The following is a 13,254-nucleotide window of genomic DNA, read 5'->3' as shown; positions in this document are numbered from 1 at the left end:
GAACTGTATATGGGTGTATGTACAGTATGTGCAGTATGTCTGGCCCTGAGATTGTATTCAGTGCAGTATTCATTTGAACTCAGTTCACCCACCAGTGATTTGAGGCAAACAGTAAGTTTATTGTAAATTATATCAAACTGCTACTACGTGGATGACTGACGACTCTACACAAACACAACATGACTGGTTTTATCTAAACATTTTCATCGGACTGCTGTTCTTCTCTTCACTATTGAGACACAAGATGATCTGGAGATGCAGGTGAAGAGACAAAATGTTTATATGCTTCAGCATCATCATATTAAACCTTTTTTTTTTACAATGAAGAAATCTTGCAGCAAATGAATTAAAGAATAATACATAGGGCATTATTTTCATTTTTAAAAAATACATGTTAATCAACAATCAATAAGTATGAAAAACAACAAATACTGCACAAGTTCAGGTTGATTTATTGTGTTTTGAAATACTGGTTATAATACATCATCCCTAGCAGTGTAATCTGGGCATCAGTGTAAATTGAACACAATAAATGCTTTTAAAGTATGCATACAAGGTAGAATTAAATGGATTTTTTCACTTTTGCTTTCTGCTTGCTGTGAAATGGTTGACCAGACTCGGTCTCCCCTGGCTGCTCTCCTGTTTCTCACTTAAGCTCAGGAGGGGAAAAGGTTTGCTGAGCAGACAGGTCTCGTAGTAAGGACAGACTTTTAGATGAGCAGATATAGGAGGGATGTCTTCCATTTGCCATGAATCCACTGAGGAGAAGAGGTGACTGAACTCCCATACCTAAAGAGAAGCAGGAGTCAGGAGGAGAGAAAAGGAAAAATCACAGCTAGTAGTGGATTCATAGTTAAACGATACTAAAATAATGGATGGATTAGATTATTTTGTAGGTATAGCTCACTGGTTTGGCCTTCCACTTGGTTCCTCCATGTGAGTAGGTCTTCCTCTCCCATTGGAGGGTGACCATCCCCCTCTCCTGCAGCAGCGTGGAGCACACCTCCCTCATGAGCCGGGACACCAGAGCCAGCTGGGACAGGGACAGACTGTCCAGGAAACTGGCCATGTGGCACAGCACCTCATAGGGCAGCGAGCTCAGAGCGTCCTCCCCTCCTCCTCCTGCCCGACTTCCTCTCCTCCTCTGGGTGTCGGAGGTGTCCGCTGAGCTCCTGGACGGCTGTGAGTCATAATCTAGTGAGGATACGTGGGTCGGACGTAAGTTGAAACTCCTCAGCTGCTGACTGTAGGAACAAAAACATTCATTAAAGCAAGTCGAGGTGCAAAATGAGTTTGTTAACTAAAACTGTTTTTATCTGACTTTAAGATTGTGTTTGGTCTAGAATTTAAAGTTTAGCTTTATTTTTCTTAACTGTGTTGTTAAGTGTGAGCAGCAACAACATGTATATCAGAGCAACATACAGGTCGCTTAATTATTTAAACATTATATTAGTTTCCATGTTCGTGTCAGTCCTCATCTTTATTTATTTTAATCTTTAATTTGAAGGAAGATACATTTATTAATTTATTTAAATTCAAAAGTAAACATCTAATCTAAATCAAACATCAATCAAGATTTCATAGCGTTTTCTGGGATTTGATGAATTGTGTTTTAAAATGAAGGTTGTTATTGTATAAATCATAGTCGCTGTTGAACTGATATTGTCGTCTGCAGATCATGCAGAATATCTACTTAGAATTTAAAGCTGTGAAAATATTAAAAGGCAAATGGTCAGACCCAAATATTCTGAACTGAACTGATGAATTTAAGATGTGCTCACTTGTAGGTGACGGTGGCTTTATGTGTGGAGGGCTTGAATCTCCTCTGGCTGTAGGTGCATCCCAGGTATGCCAGGGGGCATCTCTGCTCGAACCATCCACTCAGACACGTCTGAATGTCGCTGTGGACGTTCCTGAATCACAGCGAGCGCAGTTTACCAGCACAATTACACATCTACATTTTTTCCATTAATATTAATCCTTTGAGATACTTCAGTGACTTCTAGATACAGCATATACTTACAGAGGTTTTGATATTATTACCTTTGTGATATTAAGACACGCTGTTTTAAAAAGCAATATGATTCAAACTACAAACTCAGTCAAACAGACACATTAGTGTAATTCACAGACACCTGAAATGTGTGGCGAACTCCTTGCGTTGGAAGGTGTGACCACAGAGGAAGGTAAAAACACTGCTGGCTCTGTGGTGTCTGCTGTTCACGCTCTGGGCCTGCAGCTGCAGATGAAGCTTCAGCGGTCTGTCCACCATCACGTCTGCGAGGGTCGACTTCCCTTTAAATGGTGCCGAGTGGAACAAGTGCGTTTGTGTTCCCAAGTCAACATACAGCCCGTCGGATGCTTTTGACTCACTGATCTGCATGAAAACCAATTGATCATGGTACCTGATTAGTTGTAGTTAAAGCATTTTTTAGCCCATTTACAGTCAAAAATCATGTATACTTTAAACACTTTCAAAAGCATTTCATAGTGTTTTAAACTTCTAAGTTTTTTCCTACATGTTAAAGTATGGCAACACTTATAAGGTACACAAAATACCTTAAAGGGAAGGTGCACTGATCTTACATATCAAAGTATGTTTACAGGTCTTGGGGAATATTACTACATATGTGAAAAAAGTTTTAAAGCCTTTTGTGGCTGCAAGGGGAGCCGCGTGAAATTTGATTGCTTGAGGCTACATTAGCCACTACTAGAATATTCTCAGTTGCATTGTGGGTAATATAGGTGCCAGGTTTTAACAAGGAAGAGGATTAAAAAAGACAATATCTCTGGTACTCTGTTCTAACTGTCCTTTGTGACTCAGACAATGTTTAGAAGTGCAATGCTTAATTGTGGAAGTATTCTTTTGATATCCACATTCACATCATTATCGCATCATAGCTGTTTATTCTGAATACTTATTAGTGATTCATCAACTATCAGGTTGTTCCTGATTTGTTCCATAATGACTACTCAGCATTTTGTGTAACCTGTGTGAAGTGTTACCAAAACTATTGAGTACATATAGTACATGGAGCCACTTTCATCATCCTCACATGGTGGTTTATATATTTCTATTTATACTGTCATTAAGATATTTGACTGACCTTGTGACCCTTGACCTCCTTCTCAGCGTATCCCAGCAGGGTGGCTGCTGCTTCATCAGTGAACCAGTCTTCTTCATTGACTCCGAGGTCTGACGTGTCCACACTGCGAGCCTCACTTGGAGTAGTTGCAGCCGTGTTGTACAGATGAACCCGCCGCCTGTAGTGATAGCTGTCAGGGACCTTATAGGACACAAAAGATGAGACAAGCACACAGAAATAACTGAACTGATAAACTGCATATCAGAGACAACTAACAAGTTAAGAGTCACAACCAGACACAAAAAACTGAATGCTGTTGAGAGAATGGAGCACTTTTGAGCTGCAGTAGTGTTCACTTCCTGTTGGTGGGCAAGTGCCCAACATCAGATTTAATTTCAAACAAAAAGGGGTTTAAAATTTTTGTTACTGCCCACTGTGGGATTAAAGGCAGGAAAATGCTCAAAACAAACTAGTTTGTAGAGATAAAAGTATGAATAGTGACAGAAATCATTATTGTTGAGAATGAAAAAGGGGCACTATGGAGAGAAATTCAAATGCTGCCTAATCTCTCATCTTCGAACACCTGACCAATCACACGTGCAGTGGGCCTGAATATCTGATTGTTGGCTCTGCAAAGTTAAGGCATCAGTATGCATCAAGTGATGGACTGACAAGCACATCAATGCCTTAAAAGGTTGATGAAAAAAGTTCTATTTTACTGTAAAAAAGTGGTGTGAAATCATCACCTTGAAAGAGCGCAGGGTCTGAACTGGGATCGGCTCCAGGCTGCCGTAAACAAAATCTTTCTCTCTTGGTGTGCAGGCCTCCATTTGCCCAAAGGCGAGCAGCATGCGCCCGTGATGCACCACATACATGTTGTACTCCTGCGGGGTGAGCTCCTGTCCCAGACGCTCCAGCACCCCTTCCTGCCACGGGGCCTGTCCGGTCTTACTTGTGTCCGGCGGAGGGCAGTTTTTCTCTGCAGCAGCCTGATCTTTCTCTCCTCTGTGGTCTGCACTTGTGTTGTTCATCCCACTGCTTTGCCTTTCATCCTTCTTTGAATCTCTCTCACTCTGGGACTTCCCCTTCTCACCTGGTTTCACCTTCTGTTTGGGGTTCTTTTGGTTTGCCTCAGCGACAGCACAGCCGCCCTTCTCCATGTTGAACATCATCTCACACAGGTTGTATTTCTCTTTGCTGAGGCTTAAATCTGGCTTCACATTGTTCTGAACAGTCTCTTCGTCAACATCAGTCTCACACACACTGTTTTCTGCAGAAATAGATGTATGAAGGGTTTCATTTCATTTTCATTTCCTCTCCACATTTTCCTATTAAAACTCTTTAAAAATCAGTGTTTTGCAGTTAAAGATCTCCAGATGACATGACTGCTCACTCTAACAGTTATTCACATTGGACTTTACTTTATTACGAGGCCTCATTTTGTTTTAAAAAGTCATTTCGGACAGAAGCAGCCCGATGACTCACCTTCATTGGTGTTTTTGTCTGGGACACCATTAACAAACCCTCCCATTGCTGTCTCCTCCTTCTTCTCTTCCCTTGTTTCCTCCTCCACTTCTTCTGTTTGCATCAGCTCTGGGTAGAGGGGCTTCATTTTCAGGCGGGCGTAGAGGTCTGACTGATCGACCAGGGCCATAGCAAGATCCAGGGCCTCCTCTTGTCCCTCATTTTCCTTCAGCACATTCTCCTGCAGGGCCTTGTAGCTGTGTGGGTCTGTATCATCAGTCGGCCAGCGGAGCCAATCCATGGAGCAGCACACCACGCTGGCCGGACACACCTGGAGGTGAGCTGCCCGTGAGGAGCGGGTCAGGTGGACCGGGCAGCCGTACTCAGCGTTGAGACAGGGCACCCTGACGTTGGGGCAGAGCAGCAGGTGATCCTCCTCTTTGCACAGGTGGAAGACAGCTCCACAGAGCAGGCGGCAGGGGACGACTGAACAGCACACAGAGACCTCCACCCGAGCCCTGCAGCGCCGGCTGTAGCAGGAGTCACAGTGGACATGTTGTCGTACCCTGGGGGCTCGAGAACGATGACTCTGATTGGATGAGAAATAAACAGAGAGGAGCCAACTAGAATGAATGAATGAGGAGAACGATGGAGATTCATGACACTGAATAACCCATTTCTGTAAGAAATAGAGTTTGAATGTAGCACATTAAGACTGTATAATACTCTTTTTTGGAATTGTATTTGGAAAGTTTGTGACTCACCATATCTACAGGACTTTCTATCAGAAGTTTTGTAATCCTGCAAGAAAAATACAAAATAATATAAACATTGATACTTTAATCTGTATCATTAGCCCCAAATAGCGAACCACATTCCCAACCCTTAACCCTGAAAACAAAACAATACTATGATCCATCATTATATAGATATAGATATATATAATATATCTATATATATTATATATATATCTACAGATAACAACCAGGTCACCCATAGAGGGATTTTCAGAGGCTTAGTGACAGTAGTAAAATTATCCACTAATTCACAAGGAAAAGATTTGAAAATCAGGCCACACAACAAATCAACAAGAAATTTAAAAATAAGTTATGTGAAACATTCCTGGTGCAACATATTTTGTCCTTCACGCACTAAACATAGAATAACTTTTACTTGGCTCCAGAGCAATCATTTTTGAGGATCTGATATTCAAAGTAAATTGTAAACTATGGGCCTATATTGCAATGTTGTTCAGTTAGGCATCCTGTGGCACGGTAAATCAGCTTAAATCAAAACAGACGAGCACAAAAAATCACCTGAAATACTAAACAACATCATCACTTGTGTCTTTTTGTAAATTAAGATAAACAATTTCAACACGTTCACAGTGGGAACAAATCAGGGTCTTACCAATGTGCCACGGCAGGCGTGTTGCTTCCTCTCTTTGGTCTTATAACATTGCTTTCAGTCCCTGAACTTTTCAACTGGCAGGTTAAAATTAGCCAAGCAGCACCAAGCAAGTTCAGCAGGAGAAGTAACTCCCCCCTCAGTCTGCAGCAGCGGATTCAAGCCACAGCAACCAAACTTTATTAAGTACCTTTTATCTCTTTACTGTGGGGCTCAATGACTGCATCTGAGTAAATGACAAACTGTTTTCAGTGCAGAATAAATCTACAGAATAATCTTCTTTTAGAATAACTGCAACAAAATACATACTAACAGTGATTTGATCATATTCAAATCTCCACTAGAGGACACTGTTTGGACATTAGATAAGACTCATTGCAGGCAATTGCAGACTCAAAATGAGTCTGCAATTGTCATCAGCTCAACAGTATGACTGAGGAAGGTGAGCGAGATTTCCTTTCTGTAAACAGCTGAGAGGGCTAGTAATCCAAACCATGCGTCTGACCACCTGTGTAACATTTCTTGGTCAGTGCTTGGCTCTATTTATAACACAGACATAGCTCAGACACTTGGTCTTTAAAGCACAAGACAGAGTGCAAGGAGCGTGTTTCTCTCCTTCCCAGCTCATACAGCGGTAGGCTACAGTCTGTAATTCATTGTTCTCATTGACTCTATTGCCACAGGACTCTGCCGCTGGTATAGTGACATTGTCTGTTTACATGCAGTGTTTTTGGTTAAGTTTGTAGATGTGTTTTTTCAGGATGATTGTACTGTGTGACTTGGAGCTTTATAGTCTGTTCTCTGTTTACAGGACTGACTGAATTTACAGCTTCAGATAATAAAACTGGTTCCAGAGGATCTGAAGGATGGTATGATTGTATTGTACAACTGTAAGATCAAATTGTGCCTATACTGTATACAGTATGAGTGCTACTAATAAATATAGCTGACAACACAGACAAAAACTTAATAACAACAAACAAATGTGTTTTAATACTCTATGATTTCACAATATCTGAAGTTTAAAATCTAAAAAGGTGCTGATTTACATTTAGTGACTTTTCTTGACTTGACTCTTTTCCTTTATTTTCCTTTTTTTCCTCTCTTAACCCAATCAGAGTCATCGTTCTCGAGCCCCCAGGGTACGACAACATGTCCACTGTGACTCCTGCTACAGCCGGCGCTGCAGGGCTCGGGTGGAGGTCTCTGTGTGCTGTTCGGTCGTCCCCTGCCGCCTGCTCTGTGGAGCTGTCTTCCACCTGTGCAAAGAGGAGGATCACCTGCTGCTCTGCCCCAATGTCAGGGTGCCCTGCCTCAATGCTGAGTACGGCTGCCCGGTCCACCTGACCCGCTCCTCACAGGCAGCTCACCTCCAGGTGTGTCCGGCCAGCGTGGTGTGTTGCTCCATGGAGTGGAACCGCTGGCCAGCCAACGACGCCCATTCTTGTCCAAACACAGAGCTGCATGAAAACCTGCTCAAGGAAAAAGAGCAGGGGGGATGTCTGGATCTGGCCATGGCTCTAAAAGACCAGGATCACCTTTTTCACTCCATGAAGATGAAGAAACTGTTCCCTGAGCTGATACAGAGTGTGAAGGAGGAGGAGGAAGAAGAAGAAAGGAAAGAGAAGGAAAGGAAGAAGGAGAAGGAGAAGCAGAGAAAGGCTGCCTTGAAGAAAGAGGCAGAAGAGAGGGCAGCTGCAAAGGCAGCTAGTGGTCATACCTGGGTGTCGCCTAACACGTATAGCGTCAGCAGTCCTTATATAAACAAGGATGAGGATGAGGATGAGGATGAGATTGAGATTGAAGTTGAGCGGGAGCTAACCCAGGAGGAGAGAGAGGCTATTGCCAGGGGCTCTGGGGTGAACACTGAGCTGTTAGAAAACTATAACGCCTGGGAGCGCATGTTCACTATGGAGATGGGCGGCTGCAGGGAGGCCGGAGGAGCATCTGTGGCGGGCAGAGGCCAGAAACCGGCTAAAGGGAGGGGTAAAGGCCTGGGCACTCTGACGGAGGAAGATACAGAGACAGCAGATACATGTATGGGTGCCACAGCATCAAACACCTGCCAACAGGTGAGCGGCGCATCAGCCAGCAATCTGAAGAGGAAGAAGAAGAATTTTGTGTACGGACATGTGGAACCGATGAAGATTATCACTGTTCGTACCTTTAAAATCCCATGCTCCTACTCTGCCAGGCAGGTCCGCATCCGCAACCCTAGTTACTACAAGAGAGTGAGCAAGGCTGTGGACACCAGCGACATAGGGGTGGCACCAGAGGAGATGCCAGTCTGGGAGGAAGTTCAGGTGAGAGGAAGAAATTCATCCTCCCGTTGAAGTTGTTTTGGTTTTTTAATGTCATATCTGCTTATTTGCAGTACTGGGTTTTCTTGACAAATTCACGATATTTCAAATGTGCAGAAATGATCAGTTGATTAATCAATTAAACAAGAAAGACAATACATTTTTTAATCAATTTATCACTTGGGCCAATGTTCTGTTTACAATACCATAAAACAGAGATACGCAGCAAATCTTCACATCTGAGAGGCTGGAACAAGCAAATATTTTTTATTTTGGTCGAACAAAAGCCCCACTTGTTAATACTCTCTCACATTGTCCTTTATCCCACCCATATTAAGCAAGCGACCTCACATTGTGATCTAGGAATTGTGATAGGCTTTTTTCACATTTGATAGAGGTTAAACCAACAATTAAATTATAATTATTATTTGCAGCCCTATTTAAAATAAAACACCCCAATTTTCATTTGTATTAAGAAAAAGACTAAATTACTTGCTCAGATGGTTTCAGTATCATCTTGGTTGTTTAATATCTTCATGACTCCATGTTCACTGTTAATAATCACTTCATAAAGTTGAGCACAAACTGATATACTGAATAATTATCATATGATGCATTTGATTTGCTCCTCAGGCGACTCTGCTGTGCTCCCTGGAGAAGGAGCAAAGGGGTCATCTTATCGCAGAGAGCATCTGCACTGATGGTCTGTTAATAGATGAAGGCACGCAGACCTACAGCTTCCTGTCTGCTCCTTTCCGGAGAGACACATCGCTGGCTGACCTAACTGATGGAAAACCTCTGGAGATGCACCTCCAGCTGCAGGTGGAGGGCGTCACAAGCCGACACCACAAGGCCAGCTCCGCCTTCACCTTCCTCTGTGGACACACCTTCCAGCGCAGAGAATATGCCAAACATTATAAGTGTGGTTTCTTTTTTCAGTCAGATTCTGTTCTTTATAATTGCATATCTGTATTTTTAACATCTTACCTGCATGATGTACCTGCTGAATGGGAGGTACAAATTCAAATTTAGTCCCTAAAATTCTACTTTCTGCAAAGTCTTAAGATTCAAATCAATCATGGGTCCTATAAAATGTTCAAATATCAATAATCGTTTGTTTTTAAGATCATACTAGATCAGGACAGCCATAAAAATACAATCAAAGCCATTTAGATGATATTACATTTACAGGAAAGTTAAATCATTTAAGAAAAGTACAAAAAAGATATGTTTCTATTATTATTGTTGTTTTTTAATTAGGTTGGAATTTATTAACACAATCTGAATTTTCCTAAAGCACTAAACTCCACCCATCTGGCATGGCAAGTAGATTAAAACAAATGCTACAAATTAAAACTACATCACTCAGGTCAATATTGTACGCTCTTCTTGATGTTTGAATGATTATATTGGGCCAAATGAGCCAAAAAAAGTTTCTATTTTTGATCAAAAAGTTTCTGATTCATCCATATACATACTCTGTTATGCAGGAACATCCACAGTGACATCCAGATGTGTGTGAATGGATGGTTCGAGCAGAGATGCCCGCTGGCGTATCTGGGATGCACCTACAGCCAGAGGAGGTTCAAGCCCTCCACACATGAAGCCACCGTCACCTACAAGTGAGATAAAACTCATAGTTCACCTTTATTTATTTTGTGGTTCTTATGCGTATGGTTTTATGTTTCTTAGGAAGATAATATGGGTGGGATAAAGGAAAATGTGAGAGAGTATAAACAAGTGGGGCACTAAAGCCCCTATATGTGGAATTTGAAAAACTTTTATGCCCCCTGTGGTCAGCAGCCCCGGGTCAGACTTACAATGACCTGACCTGAGGACATTAGGATTGTCTTATACAGTGGAAACTGCTTATAGTGATCATGTCTGTCCGGGTCAAATTGATCACTATACGCGGATGACTAACTCAATCATCCATCACTAGCAGCCATGACTGTTTCTGATTGTTTGAGTAGACTATAATGAGGAACACCAAGTTCTGTTGCTGCATCTCGTTGGCTCGTTTTAAGCAGTTTGTCATAATGTTAGAGGAGACTACGATTTTCGTTGAGAGAAAATGATTTTCTTATTCCCATCATGATTTCAATGTGCACGCAGCACCAACCTCAGGTAACCAGCCAGCGTGAGGCAATAATGGTGCTGCAGCCGCTAAGTACATATGATATGTGTATCATGGGAATAAAGTAAAAAAACATGAAATTATTGTAATTTTAAATGTATGAAAAGACCCAAAATGAACACTGTAAGTGGACTACTTGATTACTATAAACAAATTATCTAAACAGCATTTGTATAGGAATGATCCTGTCTCGAGCTTTTTGATCCATATAAGCCGTTGATCACTGTAACCATGATCACTATAAGTAGTTTCCACAGTATTTTTAAAATATTAATAAGATGTAATAATCACTACACACAGTGCCTTCAAACCTGTAATAACTGAATCTTTTGTCCACTTGGGGCCAGAGGAAACAATACTGTCATACTGTATTATGACCATATAAAGTTAATATGGTGAACATGTTAGCAAACAGTTGTGTATTGAAGATCCAGCAGATATGGAGAAACATTAGCATTCATTTTGAGTTGTGTTTCTGGCCACCCAATGAATTTAAATTCAATGTTGACTCTCCTTTTATCTCTTTTTTTGCTCTCCATCAACCCCTGAAGGAAATATCATTAGCTGCTAAATGTTGCACTATGTTCACCAGCTAGTCACTAACGTTGTCTGTATGCTGCTTGGTCACTACCAGCGACCCCTTTCACATTACACTTGGTCATGTGATTGTTTGTTGTTTCAAAAAATATTGATTATAGCAGCTTTAATTTTCTTTATCACTTTAAAATTGTATCCAGTAATCTACAACTTTTGATATTTGTCATTTTGTAAATAAAGCAGGGACTCTGCCTGCATTACAGAGCTCTCAGAAGTGAAAACAGGTGGAGTGTCGAGAAACTGGCCTGACGGTGAAGCCTGGGCCTGAAATTAAAATTTAAAAGCCAATAAGTCTCAGCACCAGGCAAAGTAGCCTCATTATCGATTCCCTGGTATTAATCAACAAGCCCATTAAGCTCCTGCAGATAAATTGCAGTAATGCTCCTTTAAAGACAAAAAGTTTCAACTTTGCTTCCAGCGAGGACCTGGGCTGCTTTAGGCTGCATCCCAGCACACAGGTTTCTGTGAGTGATGACTCGCAACCATCCGGGAGCTCAACAGACACCTCCACCACCCGGAGGAGGAGAGGAGGTCGGGCAGGAGGAGGAGGGCTGGACGCTCTGAGCTCGCTACCCTATGAGGTGCTGTGCCACATGGCCAGTTTCCTGGACAGTCTGTCCCTGTCCCAGCTGGCTCTGGTGTCCCAGCTCATGAGGGAGGTTTGCTCCACGCTGCTGCAGGAGAGAGGGATGGTCACCCTCCAATGGGAGAGGAAGACCTACTCACACGGAGGAGCCAAGTGGAAGGTGAAGCAGAAGGTAAGCTAAGTACCACTGTGTCTGTCAGAAGAATTTATGAGTAATGAAAGTGGATCATTTACAGTTGATGAAATTAATATATTTGTATTGTCATCAACAACATCTGAGAGGTTTAAACCTGCAGTAATTTAGTTTTTTGGAGCACAAATTATTAAAGTATGTCATGTATATTAAAGAAAAAGTGATAATTAATATATATCAGAGGGTCAAAATTAAAGTGAGAATACACTACTAAAAATCACTGGGCTAAAATTTTAACCAGTTTGGGTCAATATAGCACTAACTGGGTTAACTTATCCCAATCTGTTATTTTGACCCTGTTACAGACAACAAGCATCAGCTAAAAACTGCCACAAATGTATTGTTTCTTCTACGAAATAATGTGCATATGACACTCAACAGATACACGAGTTATTGAGAATCAATAAATTCAAAAATAGTATATTATAACCAGCTTTAGTTTGTGTAAATAACCCAACAGTCAAATAAAAAATAACACTAAAACTGGGTCATAACCCCTCGTCCGGCTTTCTGGGACATATTAACCCAGTATTGTGTTGATGTTGACTCTAGTGATTTTTAGTGTGTACAGTATTCAGTTATGTCTCTCTCCCTCTGTGACTTCAGGTCTGGCAGTTCAGCACCTTGTTCTCTCCTGTGGACACCTGGTGCTTCCGAGATGATCCGTCCATGTCGGAGCACCTGAAGACGTGTCCCTACTATGAGAGAGAGTCCAGAACAGATCGGGTTCTCCTGCCGCGTATTAGAGAAGAAGTCAAAACCAACACACACTGCAAAGGTCCCACTCTGGTTACCGTGTTCCAGCAGAGGAGGATCATGATGTAAAGGTCATAATATACAGAGAAAATATGTGTTTTCAGCCTGGATTTGAGACTCTCAACAGAACTTGCCTCCCTAATTTTTTTGTTAAATCGAGGAATAAGCATGAAGAGAATGCAAAAGACGTGATGGAGTATATGGAGTAATAAGGCTGGAGACATACGAAGGAGCCAATCCTTTTAAATTCTTATAAGTAATTTAGCTCTTGCTTGAATTGGTAGCCAATGCAAAGACATCAGGAAAGTTTTATGATCCAACTTCTTAGATCCTGTGAGGACTCTTTATTTCACAAAACAGTGAAGTAATGTTATTAACTGACAAGATGTTATTAAATGGCCAGTGTTAAATAAAAAAATCCCAAATGTTTAACCCTGTAGATAACATTATCTTACACAGTTTATAGAAAGTGGGCCCTTATATTGGAGCTCAAAGCTGCTGGTGTGTGATTCTTTTTATGTCCAACCTGATGCCCCTAAAAATGTCTGCCAACTTTTTGTTAGTCTTTGCCTCACAATCACCAAAAGATGAATAAATTGAGAGAATAAATCACAATGTTTGTCAGTCCTGGTCCCATGAGGTAGAAAACAGAATCAATGGAGTCATATTTCACCAGTAGAAACACATCGCTGCCTCCCTCTAGTGGTCCCTGCTGGTGTTGTGTGTGT

General features: G+C 41.6%; 2 protein-coding genes across 2 annotated transcripts; one reads left to right on the top strand and one right to left on the bottom strand.

Annotated features, from left to right (window-relative positions):
* Nucleotides 1–435: 435 nt before the first annotated feature.
* On the bottom strand, nucleotides 436–6,153 carry LOC121910368 (F-box only protein 40-like). The gene is made up of 9 exons (XM_042431575.1): nucleotides 5,961–6,153; nucleotides 5,315–5,351; nucleotides 4,572–5,139; nucleotides 3,833–4,356; nucleotides 3,108–3,287; nucleotides 2,136–2,377; nucleotides 1,782–1,913; nucleotides 908–1,244; nucleotides 436–789 (listed from the first exon to the last, which is right to left on the bottom strand). Exons 2-9 carry the CDS (start codon nucleotides 5,315–5,317, stop codon nucleotides 577–579), a joined length of 2,199 nt encoding a protein of 732 aa, XP_042287509.1. The 5' UTR covers nucleotides 5,318–5,351; nucleotides 5,961–6,153; the 3' UTR covers nucleotides 436–576.
* A 398-nt stretch (nucleotides 6,154–6,551) lies between these two features.
* Nucleotides 6,552–13,246, top strand: LOC121910907 (F-box only protein 40-like). Its single transcript, XM_042432292.1, has 7 exons — nucleotides 6,552–6,591; nucleotides 6,769–6,826; nucleotides 7,076–8,260; nucleotides 8,891–9,177; nucleotides 9,748–9,879; nucleotides 11,410–11,749; nucleotides 12,377–13,246. Exons 2-7 carry the CDS (start codon nucleotides 6,824–6,826, stop codon nucleotides 12,593–12,595), a joined length of 2,166 nt encoding a protein of 721 aa, XP_042288226.1. The 5' UTR covers nucleotides 6,552–6,591; nucleotides 6,769–6,823; the 3' UTR covers nucleotides 12,596–13,246.
* The last annotated feature ends 8 nt before the right edge of the window (nucleotides 13,247–13,254 follow it).

Source organism: Thunnus maccoyii, chromosome 13 (assembly GCF_910596095.1).
Source record: "Thunnus maccoyii chromosome 13, fThuMac1.1, whole genome shotgun sequence".
In the NCBI taxonomy this organism is placed as follows: Eukaryota; Metazoa; Chordata; class Actinopteri; order Scombriformes; family Scombridae; genus Thunnus; species Thunnus maccoyii.
The sequence above is the reverse complement of the archived record's forward strand: the minus strand, read 5'-3'. Positions and strand labels throughout refer to the sequence as shown.